At 41.6% G+C, this 25,491-nt stretch overlaps 1 protein-coding gene across 1 annotated transcript; it reads left to right on the top strand.

Moving 5' to 3' along the window:
- On the top strand, positions 4,619 to 25,331 carry PITPNA (phosphatidylinositol transfer protein alpha; the record flags this gene model as incomplete). The annotated part of the gene is given in 11 exon segments (XM_021416209.1): positions 4,619 to 4,649; positions 11,021 to 11,166; positions 11,743 to 11,834; positions 15,565 to 15,572; positions 16,511 to 16,585; positions 16,941 to 17,024; positions 18,421 to 18,498; positions 19,414 to 19,524; positions 20,977 to 21,099; positions 21,830 to 21,899; positions 22,533 to 25,331. Coding segments are annotated over 10 exon segments (796 nt in total), but the record flags the coding sequence as incomplete, so codon positions are not given.

Here is a 25,491-nt window from a genome sequence, read left to right as displayed (position 1 = left end):
CCCCCCCTCCCCTAACGGGAGCACCACCGGCCGTGCGGGTGTTCCCGGCGGCCTTCGGAGCCGTCTGCCACCGCTGGGGATGGGTACAGCGTTTCAATGGGATGCTGCGGTGCTGGCGGTTCTGCCCCCCCCCCCAAGCCGGTTTTTATCCCCCTCCTGTCCTTTAGCAGTGTAACTGCTAGCTGGAAACTCAGACCGAGACTCAGCTTCTCACCGGAATGTTTCTTGGTGTGCAGCCCTCACCTTGCAGTTGCCTGAGGCTGCTGCAGTTTTCTGCCTCGCTGTGGAAAAGAAGAGGTAGAAAGCAGGCTGGTGGATCCGTCCCGGCGGTGTGTAGCAATTAGTCACACTGCTGCTCCCGAGTCTTTTGTTCAGCGCCTTTATGCATGCCAACATGGTACGCTCCTTTGGACCAATGCACTTTGGCTGGGTGTCTTCAGGCTGTGCATACTGCTGCACATCTTCCCAACCTTCCCCTCCCCCCCTTTTTCCTTATGGAGGATAGCTGTGATCCTAATGATAAAGTGTGTTTTCAGTTCTCAGACATATTTACCTATGAGATAAGTGTCTTCCTTAGAGTGGCTTTGCCTGATCGTGGCCCTGGTGTGGATCTAGGTGTTAAAACTCTGTTGAATGTTGTACTGATCCTCATAGTTCTCTTAAAGCTTGACTAACTTCTTTCTTTTTCTTTTCTTTTCTTTTTTTTTTTTTTGCTAATCTTTAAACCCTTGCTATTTTTATCCAACAATAGGAGTGTAGAATTCAAGGACTGTGTGTAACACAGAGGCAGTGTTACCTTCTGTATTGTTAGCAGACAGAAGCACGGCGAAGCACTTCGTTTCAGATGCATGAGAAGCTAATGTCTTCTCTAACATCTATTTTATTGATGTTTTCCTATAAATTTAGTTGGTAAAGGTGCTTTGCCTTTAAGAGTACCTGTCTGGTTTATTTCTGTTCAAGTCCATATATCTGTTTTCATGCTTCTGCTTAGAGTTTCCATTTCTTGTCCTGTACTGCGGTAAAGCTCACTTGCCAGTGAGCTGTGCTGCCTACAGGGCATCTGGTAAAGATGGAACATATGTACTTTAAATGTTCAGACTTCTGAGCGTATGAGAAGTTAATTTTGATGAGGATGACTTCCAAAAGTCATTTTACTTGGAATTATCGTTTACATCACCAAATCAAAATACCTGCTGGTCTTTCATTCTGCTTCCTCCAGAAATCAAATGTGAAGAGTAAACATTAAGACTGAAGGTTAAAAGACAGGAATTGCTAAATTTATTTATTCTTACAGGCTTCCATTCTTCATTTTTATTTTTTCAGTAGGGTCACCAAACCTTCTGAGCTGTATGGTCCTGTTCTTTTTCTCCCTTCCATTCTTTGTGTCTTGAAGATGTATGTGGCTCTAAGGACACTCAAGGTTGCTAGTGTGCTTAAACATACGTGCGTTTATTCTTTGCTGCTTGAGATGCCCAACTAGCTCCAACAGTTCTACATTCTGAGTTGTCACTGTTGGAGCTGGTGTTAGTTTTCCTTGACGTTGTATGTAAAAAGTTGCCCATTTTGCATGTTATCAGAGGTGTTTTTTGACTGTATCTTATGTTCTGGGAAAGAGTTGCTCAAGGCATATGGAAACTACTTGTGCTGGCGTGACCTGGATAGTCAAAGCCATGCCCTATTGCTGCTACACACAGGTACCTTACTGCCTGCCTAGCATAAGTGACAGAAATATAAGTGAGCTGTCATCTGAGCAGATTAGTCTTCCATTTCTGTGACCCCTCCCTACTAAATCAAATGGGTGTTATTATGTGCTCCAGAGGTATTTTAGGAGACATTGCTGATATAGAGCAATATAACAAAAAGCGGTGTCACATCTTTTATTGTCAGTGTGCATCATCTGTCTTTTCTGTGCAGCTGCTTTTACTGATGGTTATGCAGTGGTAGCTTTAACGTTTTCATTTGATGTCCTAATAGTCTTTCAGGCTTATCTTTCATTTATACCTACCCATGTTCCAGGTGAGCTGTGCGGTTGTTTGCGTGGTTGCTTGCAAGGTTTGTAAATGCTGGCTGAGATCTCCATGCCTGCACACTCTCCCTGTTTGGATTTAAACTGCATCAGAAGACCTTGAGGAGAATCTGAGCATGGAGACTTGCTTCCCTTTCCTGTGAAGTGACGATAATGACACTGACCTCCTCTGCAGCTGTACTTCCCTTTGCTGTCAGTTGAGGCATATTTTAATTTAGGAGGCATCTTCAGTGTTCTTCATTTTCCTGCCTTTGGTGTGACAGGCAATCACACTGTATAAATTTCTCATCATTTGATCAATCTCTGCCCCAAACTTAGGAGTCTTCGTTCCTCTTGCTGCTCCTGGGAGGCTTTCTCTCGGGATCCTCTAGAGTAGTTTTCTCTCCTCCTTCTTTATCACTTGATGACCTATAAATGTTGCTCATCCCCCGCATTCGTTGTTTGCTAAGCAAAACAAACTATGAACTATTTCACTTCTTTGTGTTTCTGTTTCTCCCTTCATGAACATCGAACTATAACATAATATTCAGATCTGGTGGTTCTTAATTTCTTAAATAAAATTTCATTAGCTTACATCAATCTTTTTGTGCCAGATCTTCAAAAGGCAATATTTGAAATCCATTCCAACATCACTTCTTCTTCCTTGCTCCTTGCTTTTTCACCTTTGCTTATCCTATCCCTCTTTTTGTTCTTACTGCAGTTTATGCAGTTAGCTAATGCCACGTTTGGTGGCACGGTCTGCCTGTGGCAAGCTGTTTTCCCATTTTTAAAGTCTCCCTTATGTGAGGAATACCATACTGAATTGGACCAAAGGTCCTCCTCCATCTTGCCTTCTAGCAGATATTTTTAGGAAACAATGTATAAATATTGAGTGGAGCGATCATTCTTCAGTGTATCCTTCCAGTAAGTGGCATATGAACTTCCATGAACTGTTCAAATCCCATTTTAAAATTGCTTATGCTTCTTGTGTTTGGCAAGAAATCACATCGCTCAGTATGCATGATGTAACTGAGTACACTTGATTGGTTTAAAATCTGTTACCTAATGATTTTTATTCTGTCCTGGGTCCTGTTGTTCCCTCTCCATTCACTTTCCAGCACCATTCGTGACTCTATAGCACTCTACCGTATCTTAACACTCTGGCTGTCCTTTCTTCTAAGATGAAGGGCCTCATATAATTACTCTGTTGTCAGACAGAAGCTTTTTTCCACTCACATAATCTTTTTTTGTCCCACTTCATTTGTTCTGTACCTTCAGTGAGATGAGGTGACCAGAACTATATGCAGGATTCAAGGTGCTGATGCGTGAGAGATTGCAGTGGTATAACTGTCATTTATTTTTTGTGTATATAGTGTGCTTCAATTTCTGCTGTTTCATCTGTTTTTTGAACTGCCACTGAACTGCTAGTTTCAGATGCTTTCCCATAACTGCACCAGGATATATGTTGGTGATAGCTTATTCGGGGCTTGTTACCCCATGTGTTGGGGAAAATGAATGCCTATAATGCATTATTCAGCTTCTATTGATGCTGAACTTCATCTGCAATTCTCAGTAGCTCTTTGTACAGTACTTTGCACCCAGCATGAAGCATCGCTGTCATAAGAAATCTTGCAAAATCTGTAAACTTTTGCCACTCTTACAGTTTCTTTCATGGTCTCTTGCTGGTAACATTCCTTTAGTGTAGGAGAACTGTTCAATTTTCACCGGTTGTGTTTCAGAAAAACCATAAAAACAGTTCTTAATATAATGGACTTCAATTCTTATCCCGATATATCCTCATTTCTGTGAGGGTAGTTCAGAAGGAAATGAGATTTCTTCTGCTCGTGGTAACCGTGTCTGTTTCATATCTGTGTTTTGCTCTGGTTCCCTGTTTCAACATCAGCCTTACTGAAAGCAGAAGTTGAACTCAAATCTAATTTCGGAGAAAAAGAGAATACTTTTTAAAAGTGTCCTGAAGTGCACGCATCTGTCAGTTTTGAATTTAGATTTATTCTTGTATTTTCAAAAAATCTCAGTGGCCTACAGAGCAAAAACTGCCAGAACTCAGTCAGTTGGTTCAAAGGGGCGTTCAGGAAACCACAAGTGACTCATGTATAGAAATGGCAGCGCCTTCCTCTGCAGTCAGCTCTAAGAAAGCCTTCCATGGAGTTCCCTATTTAGTGTTCCTTCCTACAGGATAGGACATATAAACAAAGCTTGCCACGGCTTGTAACTAAGACAAATCTGTACAAAACTCTTAAAGCACTTAGCAACACTCTTCTGCAACTTGAAGAGGATTAAGACATGACTACTGAAAGGCTGTAGTGAGAAGGAACATGCAACTATTTTGATTCTGTATGGACTTGCAGGGTAGTAAGATACTACTGCTAGCTGTGGCATAGAATTGCAATTACACTATATCACGTCATTGATTTTCTTTGAGGCTGTTGCATAAATATTCTTGAAAGCAAAGAGTAAGTGCTAGGGTGCTGGTACTAGGTGAATTGGAGTAATGTGGGGAGAGGAGAGCTGTGTGGTTGTTGCTGTGAGAAATGTGCCATCTAAATTTTGCAGCTGTCTTTGTTAACGTTCTGTTTCTGTATTCTCTTTCAGCCGTGTTATCCTGCCTGTGTCTGTGGAGGAGGTAAGTCCTTTTCTTGTTGCTTCCTTTCTTTAGGACTGTAAATAAACTTGTGATCAAAGCAGTTTGAGCAAAAGCTGGAAAATGCATGAAACAGATACAGCCGACTTCAGGACCTCTGTATGCTCTTAACTCATTCACTGTGTTTTGACCAAATAATTTCATTTCTTAAGTCTGAGGTAGAAGTACATACAGATATGATGATAAATCTTGACTTGTCAGACTGTTCTAAAGTGCAGATTCCTTTTGATTAATGCAATTGTTCTTTAACACAAAGAGAAAGCTTTAATACAAATTTAAATTACACTTTGGTCTGTGTTTTCCTAGAACTCTTTTGTTGCTCTTTGTGGATTGAAATCAATGTCTTCTGTTCTGTGAGGGTGGTATAGCAAAAGAAAGATTGTATCTCTACATCATAGCACTTTTAAAAACTCTTCTAGATCTTGCAGAAAGAAAGCGTTGCTGTTCTTCATGTAAAGTTCTAATTGAAAGGAGAAATGTCATGTATAATGCAGACAGTGATTTTGAGTGCCAAGCTAGCCATGGAATAGCTGTGCAGAATCTGTTGCTGATTCTCTGCTCTTTTCTGTGGGAGTTGCAGCTTCCCTTCCCTCTTCTACACTGAACACTACTCTTGCAGGGTATCTGACCATATCAAGGTTTTTGTTGTTGTTTCGTTTTATTTTGTTTTGTTCTTTTGTAAGTTCTGATCAAGGGCTTGCTCTAACACTTATGAAGAGCTGCAATAACAGGACTCTTGTTTGTCTTTTCCCTGGATATGGTACAAAGGGTGGTAAGGTGGATCATGGCAGCACTGTTTTAAGCATCCTCATTTGTCAATTCTGTACTGTTTTGACAGAGCACACTTCAGAACATGGTGCAGTGCATTTCGGCAACCGTGAGGCTGCTTAGTAAAAAGGAAAACAATGTCTAAGCTGAGTTTCATATTCCTGTGGCTCAATGTGCTCTGACCAGGCATGGCATGCTGATGACAGCCTAGATATGTCACCAAAGTGATGTATGTCTATGTACTACCTTGCTGCAGGAATGGGACTTCATACCAAATGTCTGTCTGTCATGTACTCCTTGCCTATAGCTTATATGTTTTCTGCGTGAATCTCTTTCAAGCAATTCTAACAGAGGCTTGACTGAAGTATTAGAGTAGGTATATTTGCATCTTCTGTTGTGCCTGAATGCTGCTTGTGCGAGGAACTTCTTGACAAAAGATGGACTAACACAAACTTCAGCAGGTAAACAAGGGACACAAACTTGCAAGTGGCAGAAGAAGTGTTTGAGAAAGCTGTGTCTAAATGGTAAGCTACTCCAGAGCTCAATAAATGGAAGACCTTAGCAGGAGCTCTGCCTTGCAGTGATATGCCTCTAGGTATCAAGCTGTGTAATGAGACAGTTATAGCATCAGTATACAGATTGTTTCTTTGAGGGGGTTAGATTGGATGGAACCCAGCACAGGATTTTTCCGAGTTCTCTGATACTAGGATTAAACTTCATCCAGTTAAAGTGAGCCCCTTGCTATGCTCTTTTCCCTCCCTTGCTGGCGTTCAGTGCCAGGCATGTTTTCAGCCTTGTGTTCAGGCTGCTTCTGTGGAAACTGGGGTTTCAGGCAGTACATAACTGTGTTGCTCTCCAGCAGCCTCCTTCTCAGAGGATGCTCTGAGTTCATTCCTTTCCTCTGGATCCAAGGAGTCCCAGAGAGTTGAGTAACCTAGAGAAAAGTCTGTGAAGTGTGATGCAAATACCTTTAGAAGAGAAGAAATGAGAATTCTAGAGGGAACACCTTAGTGTGCTGGAATGTGGAAAATCCACCAGCTTACTAAATGCTATTTTTCCCCAAACTCCTATATTGTTACCATGTTCCCTTTCCAAGATCTGGTGGTTCTCATGTGATTTGTAGGCTAGGTTTCAGGAAACAGTTCCCTCAGCAGTAAGTTCTTACATTCATTTAGCTTTGCACTTGCATCATATGGTAGTTTTAAAGGCATGCTTAAGAAGAAAGTTTATTTTGATATTGACTGAAAGGATGGCTGCTGCTTTGGGTTTGTGTATTTTCATCCTCCTTCCTGTGCAGAGAGAAGCTGATGCATCTGTGCATCACTTGGTCACTACACTGTTGTCTGTACTACAAAACAAATGTTGCAACTTTGTTGCTTTCAAGAATTTCCTTGCTTGCAAAACTGAGTAGGGCTCTGGAGACTTGTCATAGCTCTTTGCTGTGCAGCTCCTCGTTAAGCATTTCTGTCTCTAGGAGATGTAATAGGAGGAATTTTTGCTTGAGAGACTGAGAAGTTCACTCCTTCAGCATGCAAATTGTTGCTGGAAGTATGGTGCCCATGCATAATGTAGAGAATGAAAACAGTTGTGTCTTTAGGGCGTTGTAATAGGGCCGAGGCAGTCTTCCATGTTGTTCCGTGATAAGCCAGGGATTCTCTGTTCAGTCCTTTCACCCCTAACAAATGGAGCTTAAGGAATCCAAGAGAAAACCAATGATCAGGAAGATAGTGGAGAGGTGTTAACTTAATAAATGTAGAGCTCAGTGGAAAATAGGTAGCTGTGTAACTGCTAAGATGGGGATAACACAATGCAAGAAAGCCCCTGGTGATGACTAAAACTTGAAGGCTGGGCTGTAGGAGTTAGACCATAGCAAACTGTCTTCTGCTAGGAAACTCTGCCAGAATTTGGTCCTGCTTAAGTGCAGGCTGCAAGCTGCACTCCTGTGTTATTTTATGCATTCTTGCACTACAAGGAGCAAAAAAGATAAATATCTTGTATCTTAGGCCTTTACCTTTACTCTTGTATTCTCTGACCAACATTGTACTGCTCAGTGCCAACTTTGAGAGCATGGTCTTGAGCTGTTGTGTGGGTGTCTCGCCAGCTGCCACTTGGAAATGCTGGTATGGATTAGAGCTGTGTGTACACATTCTGTGCTGCCTCTTTGTTCCTCTCACATGGGAAAGAGCTTGCCAAACACAAAAGACTCTTATTTATTAATTGTTTTCAAAGCTGCTTTCAGGAAAATAACTGTTCTTGAAGATGGCTGCATTGAGATCAAGCCTTCTGAATGAAATGTGGTGTGAAGAAGATATGCTGTCTGCTGTGTAAGAGGTGTTGTGACACACATCAAGAGAGGTGACTTCCTGCAGGAGAGATGTTTCAGGGCTGAAAGGATACATCTGTCTGATGCTTTGTTCTTCATGGAGCCAGAATCCATTTTTCTGTTAATTTTCACAAGCAGATGCTCCTTGGGACAGTTTTATCTGGGCCTTTTCCTTTTCTATCAATGTGATTAAAGGATCAGAAATAACAGAGAAGATTAAATGTTGAAGATGCCAAACCAAAGGGCTTATCCTCTTAGTGTCTGAACTTTGACCCACGCATTTAAGAGGGAGAAGGAATGAATGAGAAACTGTTGCTAAGAGGAATTACTTTGTGCCTCTGGAGACCTGTCCTGAGACTTGCTGCAAAGCAGTCTGCCCCTCTAGTGCTGTAGTTGCCAAACTCATGTTCTCCTCTGTATGAGTGTACATGTGGCTTTTACCCTACTAATTCAATTTACTTCTAAGATTTCACAACTCTCATGTTTTGCTCTTCTGGAGGAAGGTGAGTGTTCTGTTCTGTAGGGGTCATCTGTAGGGAGTCATAAGGAAAGCAGTGTAGTATATGAAATGTCAGAAGGCAGAGAGTTACACTGCAATCCAAAATCCAGCCTGAAACCCAATCTGCTGGTGGTGGTGCAAGAACTGTCCAGCAAAGTGAGGGGTGATTGTACAGCCTGTGCCAGTACCTTCTGGAGAGATGCAGCAGAGCTGTTGCTCTGAGCTAGGAGGAGGTGGTCTGTAGATTGCTTTGGCTATAGATTGCTTTTGTTGGATGGATGCTTTTTCCTCTGTTCTTCTTTCTCTTGTTAGGTTGTCTACCTGTCAGATTTCTTAATATGCTTCTGTGATGAGTCTGAGTCTGCCTAGAGCACTTGCTTAAGTCCCTCTGGTATGCTTTTTGCTCTACTCTCCCAAAAGGAATAAGTGTTTTCTTGGAAGTTGGTTTCTTGTTAGCACTAGATGGTACAAGACACTGTAGAACTTGAGTTTTGTTTTTATTTTAGATGCTCTGATGATAGAATTTAACCATTGGAGGCATCTTCCTTCCTCCTTCGATGCTGAAGATGTGTCAGCCTAGTGATCCATTTCTGGCTGTCAGCTCTGAGTGGTATTCCACTTTTCCAGCTTGAGCTGGAAAGTGTTAAGTGCTATCCCTGATTCTTTGTGCGCAGCCTTGTTCTAGGGAGGTGGGAGAAGGCCTAAGCAGCATTCCATTGCTTTGTAATAAAGTTTTCAGATTTTTTTTTTTTCTTTTTGTCACTGCACTTCTGATGTCTGTCTCTGTGGCTTACCCTTTCGGATAGCCTCTCTGTACTGCCATTGGCAACAATTGTTTTGGTCACTTTCTGTTCTGAAAGCTGTTTTTTGTTTTGAGCACTTCCCTTCGAGCTTTTGTTTTAACTTCATTCTCAAACCTTGTCTGCTCACCTGACTTTTCTTCAAAAAGCTCTGCGTGAATTTTCTTCTTTTCACCACGTTTCTTTTGAGCTCCACATCCTCCTTAGCTAGAGACAAGAGCGTACTGGTCTTTGCATCTTCTGCAGATGAGAGAATGTTCTCTCTTCTACACATTCTTGATTTTCTTCTGCTCTTCCCTCTGGAACGTGTGGATCCTTCTTATGAAAGAGATTGTATAGCAGGAAGTAGTGTGAGTGATTTCTGAGAATTAATACAGCCAAGAGAGTGTCTGTAAGTGACTAAAAAACGATCTTAAAGGTAAGAATTTTACTGTATGTTGAAATGATGTTCTCTCCCTGTTAGTGGCTTAATGCTGACTAATGGGAAGTGTGACATAGAGGGGAAACCAAACCAAAACCCCACACTAAACAAAGTTAGTAGGAAAAAGAATAGGGGGTACAGTGGCAGCGTGGGTCACGTGGGTCACTAGCACAAAGACAGGCTGAGGGAGCTGGGCTTGTTCAGCATGGAGAAGGCTGTGGGGTGACCTCTTTGCAGCCTTCCACTACCTAAAGGGAGCCTACAAACAGGAGGGGAGTCAACTCTGTACAAGGGTAGATAATGGCAGGACAAAGGGAAATAGTTCTAAGTTGAAGGAGGGAAGATTTAGGTTAGATATCAGGGGAAGTTCTTTACCAAGAGAGTGGTGAGGTGCTGGAACAGGCTGCCCAGAAAGGCTGTGGATGCCCCCATCCCTGGAGGTGTTCAAGGCCAGGTTGGATGGGGCCCTGGGCAGCCTGGTCTAGTTTTAAATGTGCAGGTTTGCAGCCCTGCCTGCAGCAGGGGAGTTGAATCTTGATGGTCCTTGAGGTCCCATCCAACCCAAGCCATTCTATGATTAAATAAAGTTTTTAGAATGAGTTTGCTAATTGAAATAACAGATCATTTGGGTTTGAATCAAGACAATTGAGAAGAAAGAAAATACATTATTATGGAAGCCCTGACAGAACAGAATTTGAACTAGACTGAGAAGGGAAATGGATATTCGGTGAAGGCAAATGACCTGATGTGATTAGGGTCAATTTTGACAAGAGAGGTCTAAGTACATCAGTATGTCATGAGGGCTAAGAAGAGTAATTTCACTATATTCAGCCTTAAAAAGTAGTAGCATTTTATTGGAAAACCCTCTGGTGCAAAGAACCTCTTAACTTCAAGCTGGTAAATTAGTTGTTTTGAATTGCATTTGCAGGATCCTCATCTTTAGCTTTTCTGGGCTCCTGAACTGTGCACATCTCACATATATATCGTAGAGGACTTAAATTAGATGCTGCAAGTGCCTTTTGTCTTCTGTCTTCAGTTCTTTCCTACCTTCCCTCCTACACTCCATCTTGTCAAAAAATACTCATCTGGAATTCTTTGGGATAAATTAATGTGTTTATTAGTTCAGGACTGTCAGTCTATTGTTCTCCATTTGACCTGAACAACTGGGACACCTGTGTGACAAACAATGAAGGAAAAAAAAAAGTATGCTACTGTATCCCTGATGTCTCCTATATTTTCTTTAAGTGCTGTCCTGATGCTCCTTTCATCCATTGTACTTTTTCCTAAATTTGTGTTGGTTCTGAGCTTGAGATTTAAGGGTTAAAGGTAGCTCTCTTATTGGCAGTGCTTTTCTCCTTATTACCACTCAAGTTTTTTATATCAACATGAAATTAAATGAGGTGCTTATCTGGACGCACAGGTGGATGCCCTTTTCCCTGCCTTCTCCCAATAAAATAAATCTATCCTTGCTTCTTTTAGTAAGATTATTATAACTTCTGCTGAATTACAGCAATCACAATGGCATGTCTTTAACTCCTTTAGTATCAAGTGGGACAGCTGTATTCTGTGGCAGAAGCCAGTAAAAATGAAACTGGTGGAGGTGAAGGAGTGGAGGTCCTGGTGAATGAACCCTACGAAAGAGATGGAGAGCGTGGGCAGTACACACACAAGATCTACCACTTACAGAGGTATGTGAAACATTCCCAGAGGCAGCCAGGACTGAAAGGCAAAAGCAGCTGGAGGAAGATGCGATGGGATTGCAGCAACTGTGTAAATGATAGATTGTGTAAGGGCTTGAGGACATGGAGGTAAGGTAGAGCATAACAACAGCTGGCACATGGTACAGCTGGAAGTGAGCATTGCTGGAACAGCCCCTGCTCCTGTGGGTAGTTGTGGCTGTTGTTCCCAAGAAAATGTCTCTGTGTCTTTCAAAGCAAATGGAATTCTGTTACCCAATATTCTGATACTTCAATTTGACAAAAGATCAAAAGGCCTCCTGGATTTCAACTTGTGTTCAGCTATATATATATTTTTTTTTTTTTTTCTTCCTCCTTTCTTATTTAAATGAGGTTTAGATTAACCTAGCCATCAGTCTGTGGAAATCATAGCACTGGGGCTGAGGAGAACCCCACCATTTCCACCAGTGTACAAGTCTCTAGGATCTGTATTTCAGGTGATGTTCTGCACATCTCAGTGTCTGGGCCAGAGCTCTTGCTGTATGCAGTTCTCATCAAAGCTTTTCTTCTTCTTTCCAAATTTTGCAGCAAAGTGCCAACATTTGTGAGAATGCTGGCCCCCGAAGGAGCTCTGAATATACATGAAAAAGCATGGAATGCTTATCCCTACTGCAGAACGGGTGAGTGTGTGGGGAAGGGCTGTGGATTGCTGGCTTTGGGTCTTTTTTTGGTTGGTTGGTTTTGGGTGGGTAGGAAGGAAGAGGGAAGGAGGCAGTCAGTAGGGAAACTGTTTCAGATTTTAGATTTCTATCCTTTATGCCCTTTCTGTGGTCAGGAAAAGCAAAATACAGGGCTGCAGAGTTGAAAGAAAGCTCCATGTCTGCCGTGCTGCTAATGAATGACAGCGTGTGTACAGTCATTTCAGTGTTGGAAAAGAGCAGACCATGAAAGGGATGTCGTTCCTACGAAAGGAATAACTGTGCAACACCAGTGAAATGGGCATATAAGGAGCTCTTCTGTACTCAAGCACAGCACAGCCTGGAAAAAAATATTTAAAAAGAAAAAAAGATGATGCAAGGGAGCAGCAGAGAGGACTTTGATTGTCTCTTTAGTGCAGTTTGATGTGAGCAAGTCATGTGGTTGGTATTTTCTCAACTGTGGGATCTAAGATTAGTGAAGGATGAACAGGTAATGCTACAGTTGCTTTAAGGGTGGGAGCTTGACACGTATCCAAAGGTCATCCAACAAGTGTACATTCATACTCCGGGTTGAGGTTCTTGAAACTGTGCAAAGTGCTGGAATGCTTTGTTTATGCACTGAAGTTGTCAGCTGCAGTCTTTGAGCACTACTGTTTTTCAGACTTCTGTTGCTGTAGGATTTGCAGCTTTGACTTTGTCTCCATCTTATGATTGTGTCTTTGAAGGCTGCATTTTCTGCTGTTTGGCAGAGGTGCAATTGCTATGGGAACTGTAAACATAAAAATTCCAACTGTTCTTGAAACTCAGCATAGAAATATGTATTTTTTCAGCCATTTCCTTAAGAGAATTTGAAATGAACTGCTATAAAAGAAAGAAAAAGCTTTGCAGTGGGGGAGGTTAGTGTTACTTTGGTACATGAGTTCACCTACAGCAGTGGTAGTGGAATGGATGTTTCAAATACAAAGTTCAGTTACTGCCAACAACTGCAGAATAAGTTTGTAATGTGTCACATATAATTTGAGATGCTGAAGCACAGTTATTTGCAACCCAGCTTTTTCACTTTTATGTGGTTTTCTTTCTGCATATTACTTAAATTAGCTAGTAGGTACCTAGTTTATTTCCATACTAAGCACATTGAACTGGTATAAATTCCAATAATTCTTTCAAATTCTTTAAATTGTGAAAGCAGACCTAAGTTGACTTCAATAGAGTTTTTGTTAGACATAATACCTAGCTATATCCCCCTCCTCCTTTTCTTCTCCACCTGTTTCTGAAACAAAGGCATGGAGTTATCATGTTTTCTTACTCCTAGCTGCTTCTCCTGCAATTCCACACTGCTAAAATTCCACTTAAGTGGAAGAAACGTGATACCAAAGTCCCATACAAGACTTCCTATCACAGTCAACAAAGCTTTAGGTTTTGTTATGCTAGAAATAATGGTGTAATAAATGAAGAAATAAATAAGAAATCCTTAACCGTAATAAACACCGATATAATATGAGATAGAAAGTGTATTGTTGTGGGGGTTGGAGCAGAAGGCAGTTTCTTATGCGGAGGCTGAAAAATCTGTTTAGAGTATCTGCCAGCATGGCATGAATCAAGAAAAGCACAGAAATGTTGCTGAAACCTTCACTTGCTAGCAATGGGCAGGAGGGAAGAAACCACCATGTGTGCGGTGTGGGCTGCCTTTTGCATTGTCATTGTACATCCAGGTATTTATGCTGTACACTAGTAGGTTAGTGGTGATGGCCTCGGGTGAATCTTTGTGCAAAACAAAATGCTGTGCTGGCTTACAGCAACTAGCGTGGCTTTCAGTCTTCTCAGTGGGATTTGAAGCTTAAGAGCAGGGGATGCGTGAAGAACTAAACCTGGTTTGACAGTGTAGGACTGAGTGGTACGTCTGCCTGTGTCCTCCTGTGCCAAGGTAATCGTAGTGTCCTGCTCCCTGGAACACTGCTTACTTGCACATCAGCCATCACATGCAGCCTTCTAAGTCTGAATAAAGCAGTACTTTTTATTAATAGTGCATTGCAGTATTATTTTTTTTAAATATACAGGTTGGTCATCCTTACATTGTGTACTATATCCTCTGAAAAGCTGTCATTACTTTAATATGCATGTTATATAACGTTGTCAAAGTGCTGCAGAGTGAGGGAACTGAAATGCCTGTCCTATAACTTCCTGCACTTCTGCATGCTGTTTGCACTGCAGTGAGTTGTTTTCAAGTACTTTGAATGGAAGCTTTGCTTTGGTCCTTTGAGCAAAGGTAACGTGAGATTGTTGCTGTATACATTTACTACAGTAAAAACGAAGTGAGAAATGCCTCTTAGTTATAACTGTGGGCTGGTGCCAAGGAGAATGGTGGTTTTGGTTCTTTTGTCCCATCTGACTTAGATATTAGTGTCACTTAAATGCTTTTAGAAAAGGAATTTGATGTGTTCCCCTCTTTCGGGTGTCAGCATGAGTTTACTGTGGTCAAATGTCAAGAAACTGAACAGTTATAACTGAAGCTGGAATATGTAGGTGCTCTTGCTATGGCACCTCAGGTTCAGGCTCTAATTTGCAGCAATTCGAGCATCTAAGTTCTAATGGCTATTTCTGAAGAGATTAGTTTGTTCACCATAAAAATGAGAGATCTTCCCTGTAGAGGAGAAATTAGGAAGGCAAACAAATCTGTTCTCAAGCAGCTGCTAATTATGTTGCATAGCCATGGAAAAGCAGGTTGTCATTGGAGGGGTCTGGCTTATTATTGCTGCGTTATTCAGTGTTTCATATGGACTAGCAGGAAAGAGTGAAGTGTTGCTGAAGATGAAATTCAGCCTTTTAAAAATTAGCCTAATCTCTGCTTGCTTATCCCCTCTCACCACCCCAACACATCAATCCAAATAATTAGCCTGCTGTAAAAAAAAATAAAAAAAAGTTTTCAAAGGGCTAGGGTTTTAAAGCAGCCCAAGGCCCAGGCATGGGCAATTAGGAGAGCTGGATGTGTGTGATAGGTGATAAGGTACTGTCTGCAGTATGTTGGGCTGGAAAGTCATAAATTCGGGCAAGGTATTTACAACAAAATTACTTCTTGTTAAAGTCCTCATGTCAGATTCCAGAAGAAACCACCAAAGTTCAACACTAGCTTCAAACATTCTTAGAGTTGAACTGTTGACATACTCTGATGGCTCAGGTAGAACAGATGCTGACTGTTACAGGATCTTTAGCTGCTATTCTGTGTTGAATAATTGAGCCTTACTATCCAGGGAGTTTAGTTACCACGAGCAGTAGAGATGCAGAGGGTCTGGTTACTGCATGCAGGAGTGATGAGGTCTGCACTGGCCTGAAATCCAGCGTGTGTTCTCTTCGGAACTGCAAGAGGTTTCTTATCAGCAAGCTGAGAAAGGATTGGTAAAATGCCGTCAGCTGAACAAACTTATTCCATCTTCTCATCCAGCTGGCTGTAGTCCAGAGAGCAGAAGTGGCAGTACATAATTAATTGCTGCTCCTCTGGGTTTCTGCAAGTCTGAGAATTTCCAGAGGAGAAGGGGGTGAAGTTTACTATTTGATTTCTTTCTTTCTTTTTTACTTACTTCCCTAGTATCAGCTGCTCCCTGGGAAGCTGATGTGTCCCTGTTTTGCTGATAGTGGGAGGAGGGTGATGGTTGTTGTTTTTTTTCCACTAAAGTACTGTGTCTCTTTCTTTTCATGTGTTGATTTCTTGGACCAGTGATTACAGTAAGTATTGTTTTTACTGATGGTCTTTGGAAGCATGTGCAATGTCTGAAATGAAGCATTCTGGGTAGAAAAAGCTCTTTAGCTTGAGCTAAGGGCATTTTAGCTTTTGTTGTTGTATGATCATGTAGGTTAGACCCCCCCCTCCCCTTTCCCAACTGTGGCACATCCACAAACTCTTTATAACTGTGGGCAGAGATCCTTCTTTACTGCAACAATTCTCAACTTTACACATGGGAACTTACCACTGCCCAAATAAACTGTTTAAAAAAGAAGAGCTAGCTCATGGCATTATGTCTCTCTAAGTAAGCTGTCTTCTGAATTTGGTATTTCCTTTTTACATGCTGAGTGTTTCACAGGCTTCTTTTTGTCTCTAATCCCTTGAGGGAGGATAGGGTTACTTTTGGAAGTCCTTTTCTACTCACAGCAATAATGAGAAATGGAAAGTTTTTTGCTTACTTGAGAGAACTGTGCTTCTTGTCCCTTCCTTTCCCGGTGTCAAAAGCTCTCAGCACATCAGTTTAATAATGAAGGATTGCATCCAAATATATACTCAATGCTAGAGCAATATTGTATTTGAAAGGACAATTTCTGCCTAGTTAATGTTATCCCTTCTAAATTGTATTTAGAGTGGCAGACATTCTCCTTTAAAGAAAAGCTTTTAATACATAGAGGGAAAACTCAAAACATATAACTAAAACAATGGAACTTTAGCTTTTTTTTTTTTCATTGAACAAATTGAGGTTTATCTGATCCTATGTTATTTGTTGATGAAACAACTTTTCTAAAAACAAGATGTGTTCACAGCTAAATCTGATGTTCCCTAAGTCAAACTCCAGTCAAGTTTTAACGCGTTGAGTTGGCTTTCCTGCTGCTTACATAGCTAATAAGAAGACAAGTTACATATGCAAAGATAACAAGAAGCTTTATTTTGGTGACAGAATGAATATATGAAGGATGACTTCCTGATCAAAATTGAAACTTGGCATAAATCAGATCTTGGAACGCAAGAAAATGTAAGTACTTGTGTCCTGTATTTTATTCATCTGTCTAATATCACAGTGCTGCTTTCCTTGCTAGATTAGAGATTAGCTGCATGGAACTATTTGCAGCGTTCCTAGGTTGGAAGTGCTTGTTGCACTGGCAGAGCAGAGACTCCCTCTTATATACTAAATTGTCCCCAAACACTTGTTCTGTGTGAACACCTTTGCTTCATTTCAAGATATCAAATTGTGTGTTTACTGTGGGGTGTTCTCTGTGTACATGAAAGGGGAGTAGTCAATATCTGCCTCCCCGTATGGTTTTTATTGCCTTGGAGTGGGAGAGTTCTGTAGCTGAATCAATTACATCGGTCTCATGCTTTCACTGTAGGTTCATACACTGGAGCCAGATGTATGGAAGAATGTAGAAGCTATTTACATAGATATTGCTGATCGGTCTCAAGTACTTCCCAAGGTATGGTAGGTGGGTAAGAGCTCCCTAGTGCGGGAGGCCTTGAGCTAAAAGAGGGATAATGTACAAACGATGTTCCTGGGAGTGGTTGCAGGTTACAGGACAAATAAGAAAAAGGAAAGAGAAGGAAAAGCATTCTTTAAATGTTAAAGTAAGCTAGAAGAGCTGTTTTGAAAGCATTGTCCAGATTGTCTGTAAAATCTGTTGCTTGGCCTTACAGTACATGTAGCAGTGCATTATGTGTAGCTTTACAGCACTGCAGCTGATTATGGTGCTTGAATAACAAGAAATGGCACTGCCTTTCCCATGCAGCATCTTGTGTGAACCATCTCCTTTTTGAAACTGACCTACGGCTACACACTGGTATCTTGAAATTATGTAGCTAATACTTGGTTCAAAGAATCACTGTGGATACTATAATAAGCTTAGGGATGTTTCTGTACTCTGCTGAAGAAAAACAAACAAGCAAAAAAACCAAACCACCACCACGTGTAAAAATGGAATGCTATTTGAGGTTTCCCTAATTAGTATTTCTGAATACGATTCAAGTGTGGCTAATTTACCTGTTCACAAACTTGCCCTTGGGTATTAAAGCAGATCCAGTATTTTTAGTTTTTCTTTCCAGTAAAGACAAATCGGTAGAACACAAGTAGCATCTGATTTCCAATAGGTTAGGCTGTTACTAAGGTATGTCTGCAAATGCAAACTGCTCTGAATTCAAGTGCTGTCAGAGGGCAAGCAAGAGTTTACCTGAAGCAGAAGACTCTTGAAGAAGATGCACCTGGTTTGTCACTTCTGGCACTGAACTGATGATGCATTGAGTTTGCTTTCATTTTTGTTGAAATGGAGGGAGGAATCAGATGCATGCCTTGGTCTTAATGCAGTGTGGATGAAGGGAATGCTGCAAAACATTTGCTGTGCAATAGAAGGCATAACTAATGCCTTTTTGTTTTTGGTAGTGGTTGTGAGATTAACTGTTCTTGTTACCTAGTATGTAATATAAGATCATCATACTCATGGTGCTGTGAAAAATACTAGATACCACAGCTCCAGAGTGCATAACTATTTCTTGCAGCAGTCATATTTAGCTTCCAAAGAAAAGCGATTAAAGAAAACCTATGAGTTTACTTATCTTCTGGTAGTGTAACAACAAAGGAGTTCTTACAGAGGTCATATTGGTTTGATACCGCTTCTTCACATAAGTCTAGGGCACAGCACAAGGGGAAGAATTGTGTTTCCTTGAAGAGTGCCTGACCTAATGTTAGAGTCTGAAAACAGTAGCTCCTGAGAAAGGAATTAGAAGTTAATCTTTGCCCACCTGAAAAATACATCCTGCGTGACTGTGGGCAGCTAGATAAAAGCAGGGTGATTTGTTTAATCTTGTGTGTCTGTCCAATAGGATTACAAGGCAGAGGAAGATCCAGCAAAATTTAAATCTGTCAAGACTGGACGTGGGCCTCTGGGTCCCAACTGGAAGGTATGATGTGTGTGACTTCAGGAACCATATCAGTTTGCTTGTATCTATACCGGGGCTTGGGGTCACAGATCTGTTTGTCACACGTTCAGTTCAATGAAATGCTGACCTCAGCTGATGATCTGTTCTGAAGTTAAAGGAAATGGAAGAGTTTGGTACCAATAGAATGAGTTCTACGAAATTGCTGGAGCTGTCTGCTGTTCAGCCCAAGAGTTCACCCAGGAGAATTCAAGGATGAAATAGCTGAGTTATGAGCAGCAATGTTTAATCTTTCTCTTAAATTTTTGTATTCTGGAAACTATTTGGGCAAATATGATACCAGTATTTGAAAGGGCCTTTAGATGGGATCTGAGGAGCTACAGGTGTGCAAACCTGATCTCTAGCATGCATACAGAGCAGAAGCTGGGATTGAGATGATCTGCTCGGGAAGAACGTATGTAGCTTCTGTAACAGAAAGTAGGAAAGTCTGCCTTACCAACCTTGTGGAGTTTTTTTTTTAGGCTTCATGACTGTGTGGATGACCCAGCTGACGCAGTCTACATAGGTTCCCGAAAAGTTTTAGATAGGGGCTTTGTCAAAAGATTTTTAAGGAAACTAAGTAGCCACATCATAATGGTGAAGATCTGTAAGTCACAAATTTAATAGAGAAAAATAGTGAATGAATAGGAGAAGTAGTAATGGTCACTTCTCAAAATGGAAGGAAGTCTACCTGTAGAGCTAACTAGGGTTTATTTTCATCATGCTCCTAGGTGCACTGCAAAGGGGATGAGCAGAGATGTGACAAAACTTCTTGAGAAAAGACAGTCAAGATGTAAGGTTGCAAGATGATTGTGAGAAATTGTAGATTATGACTGAAGGAGCTGCTCTCCTGGAAACATTTGACCTGAGTCCTTAATGACTGTCTTTGTATCTTTGCAGAAGGAGCTGGGGAAACAGACAGATTGTCCGTACATGTGCGCTTACAAATTGGTAACAGTCAAGTTCAAGTGGTGGGGTCTACAAAATAAGATTGAGAACTTTATACAGAAGGTAAGCGAGCTTTGTGCTGAGGAGCGATGTGGAAATTAGGTGTTTCATGTCCCATCTGCTTTAGCACCTCAGCTGGTTTTAATAGTGCAGCCTACCAGGAGATACTAACTTGCAAGCTTGTCATATTACCTCAGCAATATAGTCAAGGCTTTGCTTGATACACTGCAGTCAGCTGGTTTAAATTTGTTGCTAATCCACAGGTAAGGTTTGTTCATAACTATGTGAGTTGTTTATTGAACTATTTTGCTCACGGGCAAGAATTTGTTAGGAAATGGTTACAGCTTCAGTTATCTGACCTTAATCAGCTGAGGTTTTTTCTGGCAAGTCATAGAGCTCTCAACATCTTTTTCCGTTACCATTCTGCTACTTGAAGAATCTGTGTTTAAAAAATAAGCAGATGGTTGGAAGCTTCATTAACTTAAAATATGAATAATTGATATCCTGAAAAGAGCTTTTTTTGTGGAAGAGTTTGTAACCCATGAACTGCAGCTAGAACACTAGACGCTGGAATTGGAGGGTGTGGTTTTCCATATTCATGAAGTGCCTGTGACTTCAGATCCTAGCAGCTCCTTGGTAATTAATGTTGATAAACTACAGTACTGGTTCTACAAAGGCAAGACTCCATGACGTAACCTAAAGGGGAATGACCACACTGCTGCAGGATTTCAAATATCAGTAACAAAAGCCCTGAATAAAGCAGTACCTTCAATCCATTTCAAAGTAGTCAAGTTGTTTTTGATCAATTTTTCAAATGTGAAACCACAATTGGTAAAACTGAAGTGTCCCTCCTTAATAAGGGCTTTCCAATAGCCATTATATACCCTTGTCTAGCAGTGGTCTTGCCTAGCTTAACTCCTTTAAAATGGGAATTAGTTGCTCTGAACTTGGAGCAGCTTGTGCACTTTTGTTACTTCTGCTGAAAAGGTTTCAGCTGTGGAAAATATATATATATTTTTTTTTAGAGGGGTGGGGGGTCACTGCAAAACAGAAAAGCAAGATATGTGCATGCCAACCCTTTATACTTGCTAACCTCTAGTTTTAAGCAAGTCAAGAATTTCTTTTATTCTGTTTCCCTTTTTTATGCTCCTCCAGGCCAGCTATCTTGTTCTGAGTATACCAAGCCTAGAGTGCTTTATTCAATCAAAACAATGCCATCAAATCAAGGGAAACTAGTAAAGCATTCACTAATTTTTTCAAGGCACTGTGTAGGCTGCTGCCTAGGCTTGGAAAAAAAGTGCATTTCTGTGAGGGATTCAAGGCTCTAGATATTCTGTTCAAAATAAATAAAACTGAGCTAGTGCTAGACTGCAGTTCTGGAAGCTATGTAGAAAGGCAGGTTGGGGAGCTGGTTCTTCAGTGTACACATCTCCGAAAGTTAAGATCTAGTTAGATCCATATTAATTGCCCTATGAATAAGCTTGCTTGTGTGTTTTATTCCTTCTCCTTCTGCAGCAAGAAAAGCGTCTCTTCACAAACTTCCATCGGCAGCTCTTTTGCTGGCTTGATAAGTGGGTTGATCTGACTATGGAGGACATCCGTAGGATGGAGGAGGAGACCAAGAGACAGCTGGATGAGGTCAGTGGAAAAGCAGGGCACGTGTGGGTTGTGTGAGGAACTGTTTCTAACCAGTACAGAGGAGAGAGGAAAGACTGCTGCATTGTCATAGCACAGTGTGTATTGTCTTCCTGTTATTTAGGTCATGCTTCTTGTGGTTTGAATGATTGGCTATGACTCAGTTGTGCTGGCATCTCCTTCTAATCATTAGGGACTTCTCAACTTGTTGTTGAGCCAGTAAACACAGTGACCCACAGGTAATGAGGGTATGAGTGTCAATGATTTATTTATCACTTTAATACTTTCTTCTAGCGCTTGCCTAAATCTGAATGGATGTTTTTGTCCTGGTTTCCAAAAACGAGTTCACTAAAAGCATTTTTAGCTCTAAGCAGGTAGTGGGGGTATATCACTGGTTCCTTGCTATGAGAAACACAAATTTGATTTTAACGAGTACACTGGTTCCGTGGTTTGTGTCCCGCACTGCCCCATTCCCTTCCTTCACACCTCAGGGTGTTTCATTGTAGTTTCACATTCATTCTTCCCTTTGGATGGTGACTCCAGATCCCTAGCAGACCTGCAGCTTAATTCAAAAATAGTGCCTGGACGTGCATCATCACAAAAACTGTTTTGCAATGCTATGGTATTAACAGCCTTACATAAAGTAGGGATGCTTAACTTGCTCCACACCCAATAAATTTTGAGACTGCATCATGTGAGAATAAGTATTTGAATATATTTTTTTCTCTTTCAGATGAGAGAAAAAGATCCAGTGAAAGGAATGACAGCTGCAGATGACTAACGTGACTTCTTCCTTGTGCACTGTAGGTATTGAGAGTTTGACAAAAGTCTTGTTTTGTTTCGGAATTATTCTAAAGGAGTGTTCTAAAGAAATGTTTGGGTGAGAAGTGTAAGAAAAATGTTCTGGAACATTTTGTAGATTTTATTGATGTTCTTATTTCTGTAATGCACATGTTTCTGTGACTTAGAGAAACTTTTTTCAGTCTGGGAAGCATAAGTTGTGCCTGCAAATACTTGGAGTGCATTCAGAAATTGTAAATCCCTTTTAAATACGTTTAGAATGTATGTGTCTGGCATTGCTTCTTAATAATGTTTAGTAATGGACCAAGGCTTGGAGCAATCACTTGCACGTCACGGGGAAAGAAGTAGTAATGGCAGTTTTAATTTTCTTTTTTACTGATTTTTTCATATATTTCATTATGAGTATGCTAACTTGGGAGGGACGAGACTTATACTGGAGAGCATACATGAATCTGTATTTGCTGGCCAAATCTCTAGTCAATAGTGTAAAGATCATGCTGGGTTATAACTCATAAGCAGTGCTGTGGTGACAGTGTCTCACATTCGCCTTCTGAAGGTTCGATCTCCCTCTTCACGTGGAAAACTTGACTTCCAGGGTAGCTCTAAAATGTTTTCCTGTTGTCTCTTTACTTCAGTTTACAAGACAGTCATCAGGAAGGCCTGGGGAATCCACACTCTTTGACTGACGGACCATCTCTGGATCAAGCCTTTCTATATCCAATCGGCAGGCGATTTTAAATCTCCCATAGCTAATTCTAGTTGCCCTTTAATATTGTGAGCAAATAGACCGTCTGGTACTAAGCACTCCAATGTTAGCACGTATATGAAGGAGGTAGCTCCTTGGAGACGTGTGACTTAGAGATCGCTGTATTTACGACTCCTCCCTCCTTTTTTTCATTGTGTTCAGACCAATTTCCATGTGGCCCTGTTTGATTTCCAAGTGACATTTTTAGCTAAAATAGTCTTGTGATGTGGTGACTTAGATTTTTTTTTTTTTTTTTTTTTTTTTTACTATTATTATTATTATTTTTTCCAACTGGGATAAACTGCCACCTTTGTTCCTGCCCAGCCCTTCACCATTCTTTGAATGTCTGTTTGGAGAGGGAAACTGTCAGCATTTTAGAGTGCAAAACTATTCCATAAAACTATATGCTCTAACCCTTGCTCCCAGGGTAGCAAATTTAATGGCATGTGATCTGAATACATAATCAGGAGTAGCCAGATATAGTCCTAGGTCTGCGATGAATATATCATGATATGTGGCTTCTGCACGGCATTACTTTGTTCTGTCTTAGCACACAAGAATTAAAGACTGATTAGAAACTGTGCTCAGCATCTCCGTGCTAGGGCCTCCAGCACGTAACTGTTGAGTTTCAATGTAGTGGTACATGGTCTCTTTGGCCCTGTAGCTATGTTGTCCTTCAGCTGTGTGTGTCAGTCTTACAGAATAATTACGAAAAGTTGCTTTGACGTATGTTGCAACTTCCTGGTTCGTTCTTTATTTCTCGTAACTTAAACAATTTAAATTATTTTGACTAATAATAGTGTGATTCTCCCTGGACAAATTGAAATGTAGCAAAAAGCTGATGTACAAGTCAAGTTGTGGCATCTGAATGCGTTCAGGTGCCTGGGTTGGTGGTTCTGCTCAGCAATAATACTCTTCCTGTTGCAAGACAGACTAAAGCATCTCCCTTCGTGCTGTAGAAAAGCAACTTAGGAGAGACCTACGGTTGTTTGCCAAGTTATCTGTCAGTTGTTGTAAATTGCAAAGGATACTGCTAACTGATGTGAAGAGCTCTGGGTACTCAATGAACTCAAATACTGTAACTATCTGTATGTTGATATCAGCTTTAGACAATCAAATAAGCAGAACAGAATCAAAGAAATGCTGCTTTATTAAATACATATGAGAAAACACGAATTTCCTCGCTTATGCGTAAGGCCCAATATTTGGTTTTACGTATTTATTCCCAAGAATAGCAATTGCTTTATCTTCCACTTCTGTATTTGGCGGCACTAACAGGAAATACTGAATGCCAAACAGACACAGGTGTACTGCCACTTTGGAGGAGTCTCTTTGGCGCTCTGCAGTACATCCAGCTCCTTCAGCCCTTCACGTTCCTGCAAGCAGGAGCTCCTGAAATGACCCTGGGCTGTGCTGAGCAAGGATGTGCCGGAGTCTGGCCTGTTCTCGGTGCGAGGGAAGATGGTGCATGCTCTGGAGGGAGAGGATGGCTTCTGGTTTCTGGGGTGGGGGCAGTTTATCCCTTTATTTTTAGTTTGTTATTTTGCCTTACTCATGTCTAAGTGCAATAAGCTCTGAATTGTACCAGTAACTCTGGCAGGCTCTTCTCAGTGACCTCACATGGCTTTGCGGGGTGGGGAGGGGTGAGGGATTTTTAGCGATGTCACCAGGCAGAACTCAAATGTATTGTAAAATAGATGAAGATACTAAATTTTAATCTGTAAGGCTGTTTGGGATCAGGCTGTTTCATCGCATCTCCTCTAGCTGTTCCAGAAGTATTCCAGGAGTGTAGGCCCCATTTCAAAGCCCTTTCAGCTTAAAATATTTTTAACTGAGAATTTATGCACTGACTTCGTTTGTGTTTGTCAGTTACGTGCCGAGGGATTCTTACACTTGGGGACAACCTGAGAATACACAGCACGCTTGTTCTTTCGATTTGTGTTACCCAAGAGGCTTTCCATCTGATGCCACTAATCGCCGTGAAGCAGATTGTAACATTCCACCGTGCAATCCTTTTTTGATCCTCTGATTTCAGCATAAGAGCTTTTACACAAAGCTTTCCTGATTAGTGGGAAAACTGGGAGAAAAATGCAGAAACTCCAACCTGACTCCTCCCGTCACGCTCTGCCTCTTTTGCTTTTTTCCTTCCAATTTAATCCAAAGTGCAAGCATCCCTCAGCCTCGGGACAGACAAATCCTGTAAGGACCTTCCAGTGTCAACGGTTGGGTCCTGCGAGCGAGCAGAGCGAAGGTGCCGCGGCCTTGTGGTGCTGTATCTGTGATGGGTTTTGGACAGGCCCCCCCTAACCCGCCGTGTCCCCGAGGTTTGTCACTGGGCTGTTGCTCTGCTTTGGGGCCGTGGTTGTGCTGTGCCCCACTCCCTGATCCCTGCTGCGCCACGGGGTCAGGGGCTGGGGCAGGAACCTCGCTGCAGCCTGGGGCTGGCCGGTGCTCCAGCAGGGCCCGCTGCCCCCCACGCTGCACCCCTCTGGGTTCATCCCCCTGCTGGGCCCCCCCCGCCACGTTCTGATCGGTTCATTGTGCTCTTTCCTTTGGCAACACACACTTCGTAGAAATGGGTTAGATTATCTCGTTGTTTCTTTCAATGTGAGTTTGTGCCTTTTTTGTCTCCTAATCTTCCAATACAGGCATATTGGAAACGAAAATCTAATAAAAATACTAGACAGAACTTTCCGCCTCCGCACTTTTTCTTTTTGGGGGCTGCGGGGCGGGGGGCGGGGGGCGGCTGCAGCGCGTTCCCTCGTTGTAAAGCGGCCGCATCGCTACGAAGCGCAGTCCGAGCAGCGGCGGTCCTCCCGCCCGCGTGGTGGCGCCCTTGAGCGCCGCGA

This window comes from Numida meleagris, chromosome 18, assembly GCF_002078875.1.
Source record: "Numida meleagris isolate 19003 breed g44 Domestic line chromosome 18, NumMel1.0, whole genome shotgun sequence".
NCBI lineage: Eukaryota > Metazoa > Chordata > Aves > Galliformes > Numididae > Numida > Numida meleagris.
The sequence above is the reverse complement of the archived record's forward strand: the minus strand, read 5'-3'. Positions and strand labels throughout refer to the sequence as shown.